This window comes from Saccostrea echinata, unplaced genomic scaffold (genome assembly GCF_033153115.1).
Source record: "Saccostrea echinata isolate AGI-Se365-2 ecotype Australia unplaced genomic scaffold, CSIRO_AGI_Sech_v1 ptg000030l, whole genome shotgun sequence".
Taxonomy (NCBI): Eukaryota; Metazoa; Mollusca; class Bivalvia; order Ostreida; family Ostreidae; genus Saccostrea; species Saccostrea echinata.
Genome location: NW_026889779.1, coordinates 21,911,274 through 21,932,614, shown reverse-complemented (window position 1 = coordinate 21,932,614; position 21,341 = coordinate 21,911,274). Strand labels below are relative to the sequence as shown.

Below are 21,341 nucleotides of genomic sequence, written 5' to 3'. Positions count from 1 at the left end.
AACAATATATTGCCCTTAGTCTTTGTTCAAACAAAGTAGTGCGAAAGCATAGAAAATAAAACGACTATTTCAATTAGTCAATATTTTCACCTTTGACCAAGTGTCCTTTAGCTCAACCAATCAAATTGCTGTTGATAAAAGCGCATGAATATTGTTCACGTTGCACATAGCGTAGACAGTTCCTCTTGTGGTGGTAAGAGTGTTAGACGTGTGACTGAATATGTCTTTGGAAACTTTTAATTTTTTGATAAATAATTTGCTTAAATTTGCCTTTTATTTTATTTCAGCTTAATCAGAAGCCACATTGGATCATATAAAGTCATTTAGATCTCCTTAGGACGGATTTTTGCGGACGCAGTACGGTGAGAATCTTGAACGCTTGTTCTAAATCTGGACACGTCGACACTGTCCATTACTATAGCTTATCAAATATCCAGTCTTTCAGAAATACTTTCAGACAAACTGTGAATAATCTTGTTTTAAGTTAAGTTACTTTCTCTTAACACTATGTTATTTAATGTGTATGTGTCGGTGCAAATAAATTAGGAAGTTTCCTAATATGTGCAGAGAAAATGCTGGCTGAGTTTGACAGCCTTGACACGTCACACAGATGTTTTCTCTTTTATGGTATGAGAGATGAACAGAAGTGACCATAAAGTGTTATTTAAGTTTTTATTAAGTGAGTTAAACATAATGAAAAAAGTATTCCTAATTTGTCCGCTTTAATTTAAAAAAAATGAAAGTTTTATTAGGAAAGCCTTTAGTGTTACATAGAATTGTTTAATTTACCAATTAGTGGAAAAGAATAGTTTAACATATGGATTTAATAAATAAGCACTTAACTATTTAGGGTATATCACCTGGCTTTTACTTGAATTTGATAATGAAGTATCAACACATTTCAGTTTCATTTTAAAATTTGGGATATATATAATTTTTTGTTTGTTTACTCTCACTCGCAGATAATGAAGATATTTTTTAAAATTAAAATCTGGCTCCATAAAGAAAATACAAGAAAATAATTTTCAATCTGAGTTGAAATTTAGTATTGTTCATATACTTCAGATGCATTTTTTTGTAATTCAGTGTCGATAACTTCTCTAAAACAATAGAAACTGCATGTTTATTAAAAAGTCTGTATTTAATTAGAAAGATATCTTGTCACTTGATTTTTGGTAGCTTAGACCCATTATCAAAATACTACAGACCAAAAAAATGGTAATTTATTTTCCCACATAGATACAAAGGAAAGGAAATCCCTGGTATTTGCATTAAATATGCTTTTAAGATGATGTAATTGAGAATTTCTTTCATTTTTTTTAAAGGAAATTTCAATTATAAAGAATGGGATATTGTTGAAATACAATATTTTGATGGGTGTATTGGTGTACTAGATGTAAAATATTTGTTTGTCACTTATAGTAATGACTAAGATTTTAGTAACTTTTTGATGTCTTGGTTCAATTTTTAAAATAAATTTATTATATATATATCATATTGCTGATAAATACATTGTAGATAGTACTGTACGACTTGGAATCGCCCAATTGACAAACGAATTTGGACATGGCTTCAACCTCAGAGAAGGTCCGCCCTGTCGAAGATTTGGCCTATGAGCCACAAGAGAATAAAGATGTGCTAAGCTACACTGAAGTATTTCCAGAACTTCCTCATGCCCATCCTGTGGAGGGAACCCAATGGCCAGCCAAGACCCCAGCAGCATGGAAAACCAACGTCAGACCATCCAAGTGCACTCAGGTGAGAGGGTGTCTTTTGTTATTCCTCTGAATTTTGGTACTTTTTTGAAAACTGATTTTTTATGGGAAAAAAAATGTTGACTGTTTTTCATAATATTAAACTCTTTACAGTGATGCTTTGTCACTAAATTTGATGTGCATCATGCATGTTGAACAAAATAGCTTGAGTAGTTTGAAGTCTAGAAGCTCTAGAATATGCAATTTTAGAAATTATGTTGAGAATTGTGCAATTTCTTTTTATTTGAAGGTGTTTACTGTTCCCTTAGAAGAACGTAGATTCAAGGAAATGAATGAACATAGCTTTGGTGATGAAGGACAAACAGAACAGGCAAAAATCTGCAAGGATATAATGGCTAGGCATGGTAATATAATTTCTTATATTTTTTTGTACATTCAAATAAACATTGGTATTCCATTAAATGTCCTATAATATGCATTGTTTATATAACTAGATGTGTCCATTGAGATCAGTTTATCCAAAGACCAGAGTTTGACAGTGGTCATAACTGGAAGGGAACAGTCTGTATTGAAAGCTAGGAGAGAGGTCCTTGGCAAACTTCAAACCCAGGTAAATTTGCCAATTTTTTTAATTACAGTTTTTTCACAAAATCATTTCTTTTTTAATCTACAGTGTGTATCATTATTTTGGTTAAGATTATAAGGTTAAAATGTTTTTATTATTAAAGTTAATCCCTTTCCAAAATATTCAAGGCCAAAAAAACTATGTGTGTTAGTGAGGTGAGGGTTGAAGTCAGAAGATTCAATTTATTGACTATAATGAACAAGAGATAAGTCTAGGTTTAATCAAGGAATTCTGATGCAGCAAGTCATATGGTTGAACTTTGTTTTAGTTTTAGTTTTCTTAATTTTTCATTTTAGTAACATTAAGTGAAAAAAAAATGAATGAAAATATTCCTTGATTTGGTCTGTGTTATTGATGTAATAACAAAACAGAATGATATTCTTTGAGGAAATGGACCAAGAAAAAAAATGTGGGTGGGGTAACCAGAAACACTTTTTTTTTGGCCTAAAACTCAACATATTAAACATAATTGGCTCAGGTTTGAGTCTAGGTTCAGAAGGGAAGAAATGAATTGTTAATTTCTTTGACCATTGTAGGCAAGTGACACTGTGAAAATCCCTAGGGAATACCATCGTTTCATTCTCGGAAAAAATGGCAAAAAACTTCAACAACTAGAAAATGAGACGGCAACTAAGATTACCATTCCAAGGGCTGATGAAAAATTGGATGGAATCAAAATAGTTGGACCTAAAGAAGGCATAGAGAGAGCTAGACATGAAATTCAAATCATTGCAGACGAACAGGTGTGATTAATTTATTAATTTACTGCAAAATATTACAAGTCTGATAATATCTTTGTTTTCTTTAAGCTTTGTGCCTTGTATGATTATAACAAAATCACTATGATTTTTATTATACCACCTGCTTGAAAAGCGGAGGGTATATAATGATGGGGATGTCCATCCATATGTTCCTACATCTGTAACACTTACAGGTACCCATCTCTTATCTGCAATTCCTCCTATACCACCAATGAATAAAACTGAATAATATTTTCACAGAATCATTATTACATAGTTCCACTGTCCATCTCTTATGTCATGTTCTGATCAGACAGATAATTGGGGTATACAATAGCAAAAAATGGACATTGCATTCTTTTTATAATATAGGGGTACCATTTCTTATCTACAACTCCTCTTACACCACTGATTAAAATGTAATGAGACCTTCTCAGAATCTTTATTACAGAGTGCCATTGTGCACCTCCTATTTTATGCTCTGATTGGACAGTTATTTTGTGTTTTCCTAGCAAAAAATGGACTTTGCCATTATATGTACATGGGAGCAGTGGGTATCATTTTGTGAGCTGTGCTCAGTATAGACCTGTACACAAAGTCGTACAATTTTTGAATGAACTTCAATGCTTTGCTTGAATGGAGATTTATATTTTTGTTCTCTCAATAGGCCAAGCTAGCATTTGAGAGACTTCAGATCCCCCATATTTATCACCCATTTATCTGTGGACCAAACAACACTCTGGTAGACAAGCTTAAGGAAGAGACAGGTGCTAAAATACACATTCCTCCCTCAGTCCTTAACAAAGATGAGATTGTTGTTTCTGGTGATAAAGACGGTGTAATGCGTGCGAAGGAAACCATCATGAAAATCTACCAGGAAAAGGTTTGTTCTCACATACAATAGAATCTAATATAATGCAGAAGGGACAGAGTTTCTCATTTCTTTTATAACTATTAGTTGATGGCACTAAATAATGTAGATTGTTTCCTGTGATGTAACTTAATGGTGTGTGTAAATTTAATTTCCACAGAAAAGGAAATGTCAGACAGTATCAGTAGAAGTGAGAAAGTCCCAGCATAAGTACATTATTGGACCCAAGGGAAGTGGAATTCAGGAAATTTTACACGCTACTGCTGTCTCTGTAGAAGTACCCACCCAAGACAGTGTAGAAACCATCACTCTCAGAGGTGAACAGGACAAACTCGGACCGGCTCTAACCATGGTTTACTCTAAAGTAAGTTGCCTTTTGTTAAAACCTTATAGTAAAGCTCTAGACATGTTTGTTTAAAAAAAATAAAATGACATTTATCACAATTTGTAAAAAAAAAAAAATGTATTGGTAAGCTACATAGCTACATGCACTCAGAAGCTAGTGAGACTGGTCAATCATTGGTTATGAATAATATTGTGAAAAGAAAAAATGTATTTTTTTTCTCCAACAGGCAAACAGTGTAGTTTTTGCAGAGGTGGATGCACCAGCCTGGCTGCACCGTTACGTGATCGGAAAACAAGGTGCTAATGTCAAGAAAATTACTCAGGACTTCCCCAAGGTGCACATAGAATTTACGGAGGGTCAGAATAAAATTCAGATTGAGGGTCCCCCAGAAGAGGTGGATGATGCTGTGAAAGCCCTGGAGGCTATTGTCAGGGACTTGGTAAGAAAATTCTTTCTTAATGCCTTAAAATTCTTAATATTAAAAAGTATTTCTAATTTGGTCTGACATACAGAACTAATCATAGATGTATATATATGTTGTAACAAAATTACAAAACATGACTCTTGTATTATAGAAAAAGAGAATGGACTTTACAGAAGTGAACATTGATCAGAAATTCCATAAACACATCATCGGCAAAAATGGACAGAATAGTTAGTAGAATATTTTTATTCTTTACATATGTGGACTTTGATAGGACTGTCATTGATTTTCTCGGAGATCTGTTGATTTTATGTTGTGCAAATACTTGTGCTCTAAATCTGATGATAGATTAATATTTATAGAACGATGAATACATGTACAGTAGATGTATGTATTTTGATCCAAATATTTCTTGCCACAGATCCTAGTTTTCCATTCACAGTATTTTTGCTCAAACTACAATAGTAATTAATTCTGTTTTCTATATCATGAAATTTGTTTTAAACAGTAACCAGAATTAAGAATGACACTGGATGTGCCATCAAGATTCCATCTGATGCTGAAAATAGTAACATTATCAGAATAGAGGGAGATCCTAAGGGGGTAGCCCAAGCTAAACAGGAACTGCTGGAAATGGCCAAGAGAATGGTAGGGAATCATAAGATGATTCCTTTGTAAGTTTACATGTGGATTATATTTAAACTTGGGGTAAAACTTGGAATATTTCTTTTGCAGGAAAATGAAAAAACCAGAGATATCATAATTGAACAACGATTCCACAGGACAATTATTGGAGCTAAGGGTGAAAAGATCCGGGAAATTAAGGACAAATTTAACCAGGTTCAAGTCACTTTCCCAGACCCTGGAAAGAAGAGTGACATAGTTACACTTAGAGGCCCGAAGAATGATGTGGACAAGTGTTATAAACACCTACAGAATCTCCAGCAGGAACTGGTCAGCTAAACGGCTTTGATTCTTTATGAATTTCTTAAAGATATTAAATTATACATTTCAAATTATGTTGTTGTTTCATTATTTTAAGTGTTTTGTCATTAGATTTATTCATCTTCATTTAGGTCCAGAGCAGCTACCAAGCACAGGTTCACATCTTCAAAGATTTCCACAAAAATATTATTGGTAAAGGAGGGGCCACAATCAGGAAGGTAAGATATTTGTTATTACAATCAGAATGATACTCTGTTATGATATGGTATCCGATGCAGTGTTCAGTCTGTGATTTCTGTTTTAGATCCGAGAGGAAACTGACACCAAGATTGATTTACCTAGTGAGAACAGTGACTCTGATGTCATTGTCATTACTGGTAAGAAAGCCAATGTGGAACAGGCTAAAGCCAAGATAGAGGCTATTCAGAAAGAATTGGTAAGGACATACATCTACTGGTGTCTATACACATACATGTACATATTTTAAAATACAGATGATAATTTCTAATCTTTGTAAAGTTTTACATTTGATGATTAAGCATTAGTGTATTATACATAAGTTAAAAGAAGAAAAGAATGTAATCAAGTTATTTTTTTTTACTTCAGGCTAATATCAAGGAAATAACAGTTGACATCCCTCACAAATTTCACAATTCCATCATTGGATCGAAGGGTAAGCTGATTCGCTCCATCATGGAAGAAAATGGTGGAGTTATCATCCGCTTTCCACAGGAAGGTTCCACACAAGACAAGGTGACAATCAGGGGACCCAAGAGTGATGTGGAGAATGCCAAGGCTCAACTGCTGGAAATAGCCAATGAAAAGGTGAGTGATTTCAAATTAATTCAGCTTAAGATATGTGTAAGTGTAGTCATATTACATTGCAGTATGGTAGTTGTAGAGAGAAGTTCTGAATTCCTATAAATGACTTTGTGACTCTTAAAAAACATTGCTGTCATGTTCTGATTTATTTAGTCTTGATTTAAACAAATAAATATGGGCCTCGAGGTGTTTATTTCTTTCTGAATAGGAGAAATGGATCAGTTTGTTTCATATTCTTAAAAAAAAAATCATAAACATCAAATTTAAAAATTATGGGATAATGAATCGTTTGTTTTGCAGCAAACTTCAGGATTCACTGCCGAAGTGAAAGCTAAACCAGAGTACCACAGGTTTTTGATTGGGAAGAATGGCAGCAGCATCAGAAAGGTGGGTCTATAACTACAGGTATTGTGTAAGGCTAAACTTTCAATGGCCTTTTTATCTTACTACAGAACTAAATGTGTCACCACTGGACTGGAGCTGTAGGTGTATCAAAAACATTGTTCATGATATATACACTGTTAACCTACTTTTTTTCATGGGGTCATAATTTTGCAGAATCCCATTTCTGTTCAATACGCGAGTAGAAATTTTTTTTGAATTGGCACTATATATCTTTAATGAATCTTGGTTATACTGTGACAACTTTCTGCGGAAAAATTGTGGCCGCGTACATAGTATAAATTAATCCCGTGCAGAAAAAAGTACATCTACAATATCTAAAATCACAAAAGAGTTATGTTAAAAGGGATTTTAAAAAAAATTACCAAAGTCCATGTATAAAAGTGGCATTTTTCATCTCATTTTCAACTGAGAAGAGTTTAAGGTTGTTATTACTTTGTCATGTTTTTAAGACTTCCTTTTTAATTTGAACATACAGTAGAAAAGAATGACAATGATTAGACAATGCTTTAAATTCATTTAAAAGCAATATCAATCCAGAATCATTGATTTGATCATCAAATATCTATCCTCGAATTACAAGGCATGGAATGTTGATCAGTATTTTAATATGTTAATAATGTTTAGGTAGTATTGAATTGACTCTATATGTGTACATGAATCTTGGTCAGGAAAATGCGATGTTGATTACTTTTACATGTTATCAGAGCTGAATCTAAAATTTCTAATTTACATCTGTTAGTGATAGTATGTAATAAAATGCAATATCTTAATTTTTTTTCAATGGATGTGGATTCATAAAATTTTATACTTTTTTTAAAAACAGACTTCTCACATTTTAAGTTTAAATCCTCAGATAAATTTAAGAAGTATGTTGTGTTCTTCATTTGACCACACTTGCCCTCCATCTTACCACAGAGCAAGTTTATTCTTCTGTTCTGGCTTTGTGTGGAGGAACATCACTGTCTCTGTACACCTTAGATGTCATCAAAAGATGATGTTTAACAAATTCAGGGACAACATTGCATGTTTTACTCCTCGTTCCATGGGGATTTACTGTGCTACAAGAGTATGGATCTCCCTGCAGCTTAACACAAATAATTGTCATTATTTTGAAAAAGCACATGTCAGTATATATAAAACTTAATTTCAGAGTATAAAAAACTTTTTTAAAGAAAATTTTAGTTTGAATCTGTGTAAAATGTACACAAGTCATATTACATGTATTGGCAAATAATTGCACCATCATCTGTTCTTACTTAGTCTTTGATGCTCACTGTACAGAACCATGAACTTAAAATGACAGTAATTTCCTGGAGAGACAAAATTTTTATTGAAGGAAATTTGGTAATAAATGTCATACCCAGTTATGGAAGCAGTGGGTCATTGAAGTACATCTATTTTGTCCACAATTCCACCCTATTATGGCAACAACAAAAAATGTGCAGGCTTCTTCTCATCTAGTTATTTTCAAATTTGCACTGAGGCTTTGTGGCATTAAAAAGATTTTCTGACTGAAACTTTTGAATTTTGTTGCAAACAAGAGCAAATTTAGACAATCAGATGACCAAGAGTTAAACTTCTTGTTATTTTTAATTTTTATATCTTAATTACAATATAGGTCCGTGAAAAGACAGGTGCCAGGGTGATTTTCCCATCATCTGATGACCCAGACCAAGAAACCATCACCATCATTGGTAAAAAGGAGTCTGTAGAAGAGGCAAAAAAAGAACTGGAGAGTCTCATTAAGAATCTGGTAAGTTAAACTTGCTTCTCTAATTAAGGATACACTATAAGGAAATATGCATGTAGTTAACATGTAAATAAATAGATTTTTGGCATTCATTTTCACATAATTTTGTAATTGTAATTGATTTAAAGAAAGAAAAAAAAGCTTTATTACCATTTGTTGAAGGGTAACAAGATTTAATTCTTGGTTCAAATGAGTATATTTCACTCTTATTGTTGCAAATTTGCTTTTAATAGGACAATGTTGTGGAAGGAGAAATGCAGGTAGACCCAAAACACCACAGATACTTTGTTGCTCGCAGGGGAGAGGTCCTGAAGCACATTGCTGATGAGTTTGGTGGGGTAACAGTTAGCTTTCCCCGAAGTGGGGTCAAAAGTGACAGAGTTGTCATCAAAGGCTCTAAGGATTGTGTCGAAGGGGCTAAAAAGAGAATCCAGGAAATAGTGAATGATTTGGTAAGTGTACAGCATTATACTTAAAACCTTCCTAAGCTAGAAAAAAAGTCAATGTTACAATAGAGTTATGAGCACAAACTAGGGCAGAATTGATGGACATTTCTGTAAGTTTAAGATGGGTTTTCATTTGACTACAGTTTCTTTGTTCTTTCCTCAGGATTCCCAGGTGACTGTGGAGTGTGTGATTCCACAGACCTACCACAGGACTGTCATGGGAACCAGAGGTGCCAATGTCCAGGATATCTGTAAAACATATGATGTTGGCATTAAGTTCCCAGACAGACCCATGCCTAATGGAGGTATAGTCTTAGTTATTGTCAGTTTCTTTAGTAAAGTATATGTTCATCAAGTTCTCAAATTGTGGAATTTTGATAATTATATGTACTAATTTTGTTATAAAGGTTATATGTATACATGTACATTTTCTTTGAAATCACCAATAGGAGAGTAGAACTTGTTTAACCTTTGAATCCATCTATTTGTAGATAACCATAGTAATGGTATGATAAATGGTGAAGTAGATGAAACATCTCCAAAAGATGCAAAGAAATGTGACACCATCATCCTTACTGGCAAACAAGAGAACTGTGACAAAGCCAAGGAGGCTCTGCTGGTAAGTCTTCTGTATTTTAGAAAAGAATTTTAGCGGCCAATGTTCTGTACAAAACGAACTTTAATTTGTATTCGAAAGAATTGTGAATTTAGATTAAAAGATACAAACTGCCCTCATTCAAATTCACATCACCAAGAACAGTCTGAAATCCAGACATGTTCATTAAAACTCAGATTATATACTGATTGTATTCAAGTTAATTCATGAACTTGAGGTTATTGGTTCATGGCCAGAATTGTTCGGAATTTGCATCTATAAATCTTGCTTAAATCATATTTTTAAAAGCCGCAAACCTACATAAAGCCAATACTCTCAGTTATCTAATAAAGTATTAAAATTTGCAGTTATACTGATTTTCTGGTTTATCTTTTAGGCATTAGTTCCCATCACTGAGGAAACATCAGTACCATATGACTTCCATCGCCGCATCATTGGACAACAAGGGAAGGAAGTCAGGTCTATGATGAAGCAGTTTGATGTTAACATCTCTATTCCTCCACCAGAAGAACACAGTGACAAAGTTAAGGTGACAGGACCCCCAACCAATGTCAGAAATGCCATCAAAGCTTTGCAAAAGAAATGTGAACAGCTTGAGCAGGAAAAAGAGGAAAAGGTTGTGTAGGAATGGAATGATAAAAATCTGTACACATATTTTGATGATTTGAAAGAATTGTTAAGTTATTCTGAAATAGCAGCACCTAAAAAATACCTGTTATATGGTATTTCAAAATAATTTAAGATTTTATTAGCCAATGGGAAAAAGCACAAAGTGCACTTCGATGAAGGGGCTTGCAAAATAGTACAAATATATGTTGACATTTTGTAGATTCTGAAGGGATTCACTATTACTGTCCCTGTGGACTCCCAATATCACTCCAAGATCATTGGACGTCGAGGAGACAGAGTAAAGAAGATCAGGGAAGATCATGATGTTATTATCCAGTTCCCACGAGAACAAGACGAGGATCAGAACAGCATCACAATTACTGGATATGAGAAGGATGTTGAGGCAGCCAAGGAAACCATTCTCAACATTGTCAGAGAATATGTAAGAGACTTGTGTAAAACTTAATCAGAATGTTGTCTATAAAATTTGCACTGCTTTTAGTCCCTATGTTTGGTGTAAATATTACTGTATTTTTATACAATGCTAACAAAGTTGTTTGATATATTTACCACTTATACCAGTGTTTATGAAATTTGCAAACATAAGTACATCACATTCATGAATTATTAGACTAAAAAATATGCCTACTTCGGTGTTTCTGCTTTGCAAATGATTGCATTGAAAGTAACATTTTTTTTGGCATTTTAATGAAATCTACAGAAGACTGTGACACAAAATTTGTATAATACCCAGCTTGGAGATGAGGTCAGATACTAATATTTTTAAAGCCTGGTAAATTTATTTGTGTTTTCAGGAAGAGATGGTGACTGTGGAGTGCAATGTTGACCACCGTGTTCATCCCAGAATTATCGGTCTCCGTGGACGTAATATCAGAAAAATAATGGACAACTTCAAAGTGGACGTGCGCTTCCCACGACCTTCTGATGACAACCCTGACCTAATTCTTATTTCTGGAGATGAAGATAACTGTCTGGAATGCCGTGATGAACTGCTTAATCTGGAGGAAGAATATGTAGGTTTTTTTAAAGTACTTAAGAAATGTTTGTATTTTGTCAGTTTTTTAACTTGACTTGTTAAGTTGAAACTTTTCCTGGAAAGCTTTTATATAAATTTTGATGCACCAGATACTTGGATAATAGAATTATTTTTGTATTTTCATCAATTTTGTTACTTGACTTTATAGCTTTAATTTTGTCCAGAAAAAAGTTTTCTCGAAATTTTGCTGCACAAGATACAATTGTTTGATAACATAAAATAATGCTATAATTTCAGTTGCAAGATGTGATTGACAAACAGATGTTGGAGGAAATGACAAGACCACCTAAATATCATGAGGAAGAAAAACGAGCCTCCAACAAATCAGCTGGATTCGTAGTAGCAGGTGCCCCATGGGACAAACCCCCAGACACATCCAGCACTGAGGACTTCCCCTCCATGGGGGCCAGCACTGTAGCACCCAAGGTCAACACTGCCTGGGGGTCCAACCGCTTTGGCAAACGCTGAGGACTGCACTGTTTGCTTTGCAATGTTTCAGTTACTAAACATATCCTCTGTTAAGAATGCAAATAAGTTACGTGATATGTCAAGTGATTGTTTTTCCTGATAGTTTTAGTTTCCACTCATGTTATGGATACAAATTATGAATGTGATTTAAACTGATTTTGTTTTTGTCTGCATTTTACACAAACAGAGACTGTTAATTTTACCTCATTTCTACACACCAACTGTTTCTCATGGCTGGTACATTTCTTTAAATGTAAATTATTTGTGCTGTTGTTTTAAAGAAATATGGAGCAACTGAACTCCACATCAAATTATCTTTCAAGTAGTGCTATCTGAAAAAAGAGGCATTATAATGTTTTGTTATTTGATTAATATGACGCAAAAAGAAATGCTGTTCCGTAATATATTAATTTCTTATGGCATTAAGATTACCATCAACTTTGATGGACGTCACATAAGTCTACTAGCAGCCCGTACCTGTTGTGAAATAAGGTTGTTGGGTAGGGTTGACTCCTAATTAATTAATTCTTATGTCTCTCTGTAAATACCATTATTAATATATATATATATATATATATATATATATATATATATATATATATATATATATATAATATACTTATGCATATTGAGTTATGATAAAGGAAAATTATTCTTTGATGTGCATGATTGTAGTGTGAGAGGGAGTTTTGTACATCATTTTCATCCATATTTCAGTAGTTTGACACAGATATGCTTGGTTCAGGGCCTGCTCAACTCATCCTTAATTTTTTCATGAAAAAAATCTGTCATCTTGTCATTTCTTTGCATATATGGCCAGAGAAGGGTCAATACAACCAAGTCAGCTAGTCAAAAGTCACTGCACCAGCAAACCTAGCTAGACATGTAGAGGGTATATATTGGATGTTAAGTTATATTCCCTGTACAGATATAGATGGTTTACTGGTGCAGTAATTTTGCAGGATATCAAAATTTTGCATTTTTCCTGCCAATATTGCTACTGAAGTATTAGGTTTCAAAGAATTAGTGTTTGTATATATTATGTAAAGAGTATTTTTATTAAATATTTGCAATGGTTATGAAAATTAATTACATTCATAAACAGATGTAAATACCATTGATATATATCATTAATACTTTTCACAATGTTTTTATTTTGTTGATGCATGAATTAAAAAAAAACCTTATAATTTTGAAACTTGAGTAGTGACTATTAAGAGATATTTTTGGATCCCTTGTGTACTGGATGTATACACTGATTTATATATGGAGAGGTGCGATTTAATGGCATCTTGTGTTCTTTACAGGGACTTACTGTACTTGTATGTTGACCAAACTTTACATTGAATCATTTGAAATAAACGATCAAGTGATTTTTATTTATTTATTGTTTATTGCATTAAGACAGAGATTTTTATGCCACCCGAGTCATTCTGGAGATCCTATTTCTGTTCTGTGATGTGTGTCGGTTAAAATTATATACTGAAAGGAAAAAGAAACGAATATTTTTGATTGATTTACCACAAGTGCGTCTAATCATGGTTAAAATAATTTTAAATTTATTTTGCCTTTAAAACAGCGTTTCTTTTCCTTATATAAGCGATACCGATAAACGGTACCATTCCCAATGCCAAAAAACGTTATTTTTCCCAATTTCGAGACTTAAAAATTCCCAACTCAACTGCCAAGCAACAGAGTCCAATGTGGCTACGCACTTTGAAAAAAATTTTCAAAGTGCGTTAAAATTGGGACAAAATCAACGAACTTTGAAAATTTTTTTCAAAGTGCGTTAAATTTGGGACAAAATCAACGCACTTTGAAAAAAATTTTCAAAGTGCGTTAAGAGTGTACATCAACATTGTTTAACATGGAGACACTTAACGCACTTTGAAAAAATACGTATAAAACAAAAATTCTGGACTTAGATTTTAGTAATAGACAGCATTAATTTGTTATATTTCTTCCGAAAAACTGATGAATTGATCTACCCTCATCGAGAACGAGGAGAAGACAGGTAGAAAGTCCCTCAGTCCAACTCTCTATCTTTCCTACACAAATATATGTATTTACTTAACTGGTATGACATTGATATTATTTCTCTCAATAAATTTGAGCTAACGTAAAATAGATGAAAAAATTGAGATAACCTTTATTCAAATTGTATTCACAATGATTCCTCAGAAAAAAGCATTTGCATGGTAATTAAAACATGCCATTTGACATGTCTAGCGTTTTATGATATCAAATTACAGATTTAGAAGTAATCTGACTGCATAACTTTTTTGAGAAAAAGTTATGTGAACGAGGTAAAAAATTCAGTCGAGTGAGTAATGTGGCTAAGTTTTATTTTCTTACTATCAAATAAATGAGTCAACCATTGTTTCATATATACTCACAATAGATAGATAGATGAGTATGATAGAAAGATAGATGAGAGAGAGAGTGAGAATTTTCATGGTATGGAAAAATCATAATTGCTCCCTTTTCCCTAAGAAAAATGAGATGCTTTAAGTCACTTATCGACCCTACATCTACCAAACTTATTAGAGAACTGGATAAAATTTAAAAAAAGAAAAGAAAAAAGAAGAAACGAAACTGCGATATTAAACAATCATTCCTCCATTATTTCTAAAAGACCCATTTCCCTTTTAAAACAGTTAAGAGAACCATTGGAAACAAGACAACTCCTAAAAAATCCTTAAAACGTCTATATCCTGACGTCATCATCGAAAAGTTATCCAACCAGGTTCAGATAATTATTTATCATACCTAAAATTTGCAAGAATATGACCAAGCCTTGCACATTTTTTTTTTCAAAGTGCGTTAATATGGTCCATATTAACGCACTTTGAAAAGAAATATTTTTTTTTCAAAGTTCGTTAACGTGGTCCCAAAATTAACGCACTTTGAAAATTTTTTTCAAAGTGCGTAATTTTTCAAAGTGCGTTGTAACAGTCCAATGACATCGTATTCTTTTATATGAAACATAGTATGAGTTTGACTCATTGTTTCACTTACGCTTAAATTGAAAGTAGAGATGAGGCGTAAAATGGCGGGACCTGTGGTGTAGACAGCTTAGTGTCGTACCTTTTGACAAATTGAAAGCATGAAAATGTGAAAACAAGTGACATTGATATAAAAAAACAATAAATAGTAGTTGTTTATTCTTTAAAACATGGAGTAATAGGTAATGAGGTTGGAATAAATGCAAAATACGTTTTATTTGTTGACATGCGGGAAAATTCTCCTTTGTTCTACTTCGAGGCTATTTTTCCCACTTGAACCGGTAGCGGAGCCTTTCCCAATGGGTAGGAAAAAAATCGCTGCTTTAAATAATATTTAGAAATGGATATGCTATAGAAAGTCACTAGCCACGACTCTGGCGTGCTCGACGTGAGCACGAGTAATTTGCCTATGAGCTTCTGGTTGGAAGCCAAGTAGTGATAAGTTGAACCATTTTTACAATATCCAGTTACTGTTTTGAAAATATCCGGTGAGAATTTGAACAAATGTTGACCCTAAAGGATCCTACTGTTTTTGAAAATGTCCGGTGAGAATTTGAACAAATTTTGATCCTAAAAGATCCCACGCCTTATACTGAAATTCTAAGAGATCTGGTTATTGCCTAATGCAAGGGCATCATTATTCAATTATATCAGTTATGTCCTTCTGCTCAGAGGTACTCTTCATTGTAATTGTTTCTTTCATCATTGTTATAAATTGGTTGTTTCATACAAGATCGTCAGTTGGAAACTGGATCTTGCACTGTCCACGCCGACTCCATCATCCGAGTGAAATTGCTGAGCTATTTATTGTTCACGCCGACTCCATCATCCGAGTGAAATTGCTGAGCTATTTATTGTGTCCCAATCTACCATATCGCGGCTAGAATGAAGATTCTTGTTAGCAGGAAGCGTTAAAGACCGTCCAGAAACGGAAGTCTTCAGGAGGCAACGGGACTTCCGGACTAAGATCCGTTTAATCCACCGACGGAACAGGTTTCAAATTGCAAATGAAACGGCTTGTAACATTCCTGGACGCCGCAGTGCCAGAATATGAGAGAAAATGATACACAATAGTCTTGTAGAGGCGGGCCTCGAAACACGCTGAACTTCCTTTAACATCCACGTTCAACATGAATAGAACGCATGCTGCTAGGGTATGCTGAGGTACCCATCTGACCAACAACGTACGGGCACAGAGTGGTCACCATGAAGTTCTGAATTGTCTCCAGTTGGGCAATAGACAAATTGACTCCCATATCCGATTTCAAACGCAACCAATGAACCAAGGCAAGCACTTACAGTGAATGGAGGAGTGAAATCTCATCCCTATTTGAAGAATCAACTATCTGATCAGATGATACCAGCTGCTGTAAATGCCGGATGAGAGTACACGCGATATTGACTTTTGAATTTTAAAATTCTTACCCCTATAGTCAAATGTTGCAGTGCTTAAATATCTTTGATTCAATATTATGCATAAATAATGACAATTAATAAAATTTTACGTAAAAATGTATTTGGCTATGTAATAAATGCTAACATTATATATTTAGGCATGTATTTTTCCCTTTCAGTATAATAGATCATTTTCAGTTTTTTCACAAGAACAGCTGATCATGAACCAGCTTCAACTAGTATTAGTGTATAACAGCTAATGGGTAATGGGGAACAACATGGTTTCTGCCTCTCTGGAGCTTGAGGTGTGTAACCAAAACCATCAAAATTCGTGCATTTTACTCGTAGGTATAAAACTGTTGACATGATTATAAGCTATGAGCCTATTACCAGAACTGTGATATTCATGATCCCCGGGACCGGGAATCATAAAACGTCTTAGTTAATACTTACACATGTAAGATTAAAAATCACTTTAGTTATATTTTTTACTTAAGTTCCCTAAGTACATGTATTACTTAAATATTGCAACGTTTTCTTCTTCTAAGAAGGGTGTGTTGGTGGGTTAAATGTACCAAAATATAATTATCTCTTTAGTAGCATTACACCTACTCAAGAGTTCTTGAAAAATTCTATACGATTAAAGCCAGGGACCTTGCCAGTGTGAAAAAATTTAAAAAAAAAAAACTTTATATGAAAAAATACAAAGAGTAGAGACTATGAAAGATGCCACAGGCGTTTGTAATTTGTTGTTAACTAGAAAATGCATATCAAAAATGTAGTCTGTCCCACGTTCAGAACACTAGCGCTTCATGGTTGAGAAAAACGAGCAGCATCCCTTCGGCATTTAAACAGATAAATGGACAACAAAGTTTGTTTTACTAGTATCCGTGATCATCTGTGCTTCTTGGTTAGGGAACTCACCTGACAATTGTATTCAGCGATAGAATGCAGACGAAAATCGCCTTACACTATGACTTTGAGATACCTAGAATTCCACGTTTACAAATGAATTGTTTGTAATTGTGAGCATGGAAATAATAGAATGAAAATGGACAGCATGGAAATGCTTGGAAAAAAATGTTCTATGTACCTTTCTGATTGCCTTGTTTTTTTTTTAAGCGTAAAATTCCTGTAGTACATGTATCCGTAGTACTAGTAACCCACGATGAAATTCAACTCATTCCGATTAAGCTATATACATAAGTGCAAAAGTAATGTGATGAAGAATATTTATGACGTTTGAATGAATTTAAGAGAGATTGAAGTACATTTCTGCAGATATTATTAAGTGGTGAAAAATGAAACGCAAGATAACTTATCTGTTTACCATGTCTCCACGTGCTAGCCACGTCCTAGCATCGGAAACCACAGCCTAAATGTACGATCCTCTCCCATTCTGGAGAGAGTTATGACCGGACTCCGGACCGTGGTTTGAGACGATGATTCTATATATAAGAGTATTGTGTCTCGTTTTTATGATTTTTCATGAACATTTATTATTTCTTATCCAAACTACTTTTATATGAAATGAAGATTCAAGGATATTCCCAGCTCAGGAGCCAATATCGTGTAGATCTCGATAAAAAGTCGGCTCTTCCAACTTAGCTGTAATTTTACTGATATCATTATGTGCTCTAAAACTCTATAATCATCAATCTAAATATCTGTGGACAGAGACTAGAAAATTTCAGTGTTAAACATGCTTTTTCTGTTAAACATATTGAAGAAAACAGCAGAGGTAGAGGTTAATCTAACTTTTACTTTGCTATTCATGCAGTTCTTTAAAGCAAAAAAACCACCAAGCATACATTCACACATCCTTAATAAGGTGTCTTCCACCTACATGTATTCCCACTTTTTTTAAAAAAAAAAAAACCTCAATTCCATCACAGACACTTGGGGGCTGGAAAAATTTTATGTATCAATCGAAATTTAAAAACAGCTTATTTATTACAAAGGATTACATTATCTAGAACATGCATATAAGGATACAAAAATAGGAAAAAGATGTGCCCACCTCACAGTTAAAAAGAAAAAAAAATGGAAAAGGGGGGGGGGTCCAGCCCCCAAATGCCTGTGAATTCCACTTATTACCACTCGTAAATAACACTACACTGTATATGTTTTGATAGTGAATATGTTTTTTACAGCATTTTAGGTTAATTACATCCCACCCTGATATACTTGTATGTTGTATTCCTACATAAAATTTTACCTTTGCCTGATTTTCTGAAAGTGGGAATATGTAGAATAAAATCTTAATAATCAATTCCAAATCCCATGAAACTAATAGTAATAAATTAATCAATTTTGAACTTGTAATTGTTTAATGGGTCCCTTAAAAAGATTATGCTCTTCTAGAACAATGTATAAATATGTCCTCACTATGTAATTTTATCCTATCAAACACCAAGCTGTCTCACTCCACCATTTCAACACGAAAACTGCTAGGATTATAAGATTTACAAAAGTTCATGCTTTGTGAATTCTGATAATTTTTCTCTTTCACTGATTGAAAGTAAAATGCAAGATATAGCTGCAAATAATGTTATCATTAAGTAAATCAATTTCAATAAATAAATTATATGTCCTTCTACACATGTAAACAGAAATGTATATATTTGGGGTGGTACTATTTTAAGGTGGAGCATTTTGATCCTAATACGCGAGCAAACCTTGCAAGAAAATAATCCTAAAGAAGTCGAGACTATCCTAAAGTGAGTTTGATACTTGGAAGAAGCAAACATTGACTAATATTTTATTTTGCCAATTTTAAATTTTGATAGCTATTAATAACAATATGTTATCTTAGACATTTTGTTACAAATTGGTATATTTCTAAATTGTATATATTTTTGGATAGTTCTCTGTTGAAAAAATTCTTACAGAATATATAGTCATAATTTTAATTATTACCTACAATTATTTACATTTGCATGCAGAGGTAAACACAATGCCTGGAGATGGAAAGGATTGATTACTTGCTAAATATAACATCTATACACATACACTGTAATGCTGGAATTGGTCTCTTTCTAACATTATAAGAGTTTATTAGAGTATTACCTTATAATATTAAAACTATGCCCGAATTTCATCTTTGTGGCAAAATGACACAAGAAAAAAATACTACCTGACAAATCTCAAACAAAGAAAATCTTGGAGTTGATGGTCCTAAAAACTAACTCAAATTTTATGAAAAAATCATGACATTCCAATAGATACACTGGATAGTAGATACCCAATATTCATGAATTATTTATATGCAGAGTTAATCATGCACGAAGAATTCTTTATTATTTTCAACCACTTGGTATTTCTTATCATCTATCATCTGATCTACATATCTCCACCATGAAGCCTAAACAAATGAACAGGATTCACAAAATTCATGATTTTGAAAGAGACCTCATTGCCTACTGCATGCATGCAGAAAAAAACTGCCTGCTTAATATGGGGGAACATTCATTGCAGTGGTTATGACCCAACCCTTATGGGCCCCATTAGAGGGACAAAATATTTATTAAAGGTGCTTAGACACAGATTTGCAGTTAATATTTACTCAAATTTTCTGTATAATTTCATGACTCATATATTGCTATAGCATCTCTTACGAAAATTTGATAAAAATTTTATTTTATCTGGAAGTTATTGAAACTTCGAATTTCTGGACGCGTTTGATAGACACAACCTTGCACTTTCACAAATTTTAACTTTATCCTTATTACTTTAGAAAAGTAGCAATTTTGTTGTTTATTAATGAAAAATATTAAAACTATAATGCAGAAATTTCAGAGTAGAAATGTAGAAAGCAAAATCTTCTCACCAGTATTGTCAGCCCGTGCTCAGTGGTGTGTGCAGAGTTTAACAACTGAACACACCGGTGAAACGTAAACATTAACAACAACAGAGCTCGTGCCCTGTTTACGAAAACAGTTTACGTTTCACGGGTGTATTCAATTTGTTAAACTCTGTACACAATTACACAACACTGAGCACGGGCTGACAATACTTAAGTGAGTGGGTTTTGCTTTCGCACATTTTTACTCTGAATTTTCTGGATTATAGATGTAATATTATTCATTAATACACAACAAAATTGCTACTCTTCTTAAGTATTAAGTTAAAAATTGTGAAAGTGCAAGGATGTGTTAATCAAATGCCTCCCAAAATTCGCAGTTTCAATAATTTCCAGATTAAATAATTTTTAAATTTTATTTTCGTGTGAAATGCTATAGCAACATATAAGTTGTGATATTATACAGAAAATTTGAGAAAATATAAACTTCAAATCTGTGTCTATGCACCTTTAAGATATTAATAAAGAAAAAATGTTTAAATTGGGTTTTGTTTTTCTAATCCTTTTTCCTTTTAATACATAAAAAATGTGTTTATATTTGCTGATCATCATATTAATTTTAGAAATACATATAGTAGCATCCTTTGTGATAGTACTGATTATGGGTTTGGGTTGAAACACAAAACCTAAAGTGAAAAGTCAACCAGACAAATTATCAATTTTGACATAACTTCCACAATCTTTTAAATATAAATACTTGCTTATTTTCAAAGGATTATATTACAATAGCACTTGACAGAGATTTCTGCAACCAAAGATGATTTTTGATATCTTGTAATTTCTTAAAAAGTTTATTACGGTCGTCTTTAAATTTGTCATCTATATCAAGCCTGCTAAATGCATCATGTACTACATTTAGAAGCCTCTGATATCTTTCTAATGGAATTTTTCCTGGGTCAGACGTTTCCCGAATAATGGAATAAACTCTGTATAATCTCTCCACATCATCTCCTTTCCCTGTGTCTGTGGCCTTGACTGGTTTACCCCATCCTGACTTGGGAACATCCTTCTCCTTCAGAAATTTTCTCAGTAAGTAATATAATATAACAACTGATTCCTTGTCTTCTGCCTCTGATGAAATACTAGCATGACATTCTTGTGGCAATTCTTCTTTTAACTCAGTTTGGATTGATGCGTCCTTCAAAACTTCAGCTGGGGATTTCTCCACATTTTTAGATATAACCGATTTAAACAGTTTTCTTGCTGGTTTAGTACATACCTCATTAAGAAATTCATAAAG

At 33.4% G+C, this 21,341-nt stretch overlaps 1 protein-coding gene across 1 annotated transcript; it reads left to right on the top strand.

Annotated features, from left to right (window-relative positions):
• Nucleotides 1-206: 206 nt before the first annotated feature.
• On the top strand, nucleotides 207-13,213 carry LOC133197531 (vigilin-like). The gene is made up of 23 exons (XM_061333613.1): nucleotides 207-362; nucleotides 1,519-1,758; nucleotides 2,005-2,119; nucleotides 2,210-2,325; nucleotides 2,877-3,083; nucleotides 3,748-3,963; nucleotides 4,112-4,315; nucleotides 4,524-4,736; nucleotides 4,873-4,951; nucleotides 5,230-5,369; nucleotides 5,457-5,675; nucleotides 5,798-5,884; nucleotides 5,971-6,102; nucleotides 6,273-6,491; nucleotides 6,789-6,875; nucleotides 8,512-8,646; nucleotides 8,877-9,095; nucleotides 9,253-9,394; nucleotides 9,581-9,708; nucleotides 10,082-10,321; nucleotides 10,535-10,756; nucleotides 11,130-11,348; nucleotides 11,609-13,213. Exons 2-23 carry the CDS (start codon nucleotides 1,567-1,569, stop codon nucleotides 11,837-11,839), a joined length of 3,762 nt encoding a protein of 1,253 aa, XP_061189597.1. The 5' UTR covers nucleotides 207-362; nucleotides 1,519-1,566; the 3' UTR covers nucleotides 11,840-13,213.
• Nucleotides 13,214-21,341: the final 8,128 nt, after the last annotated feature.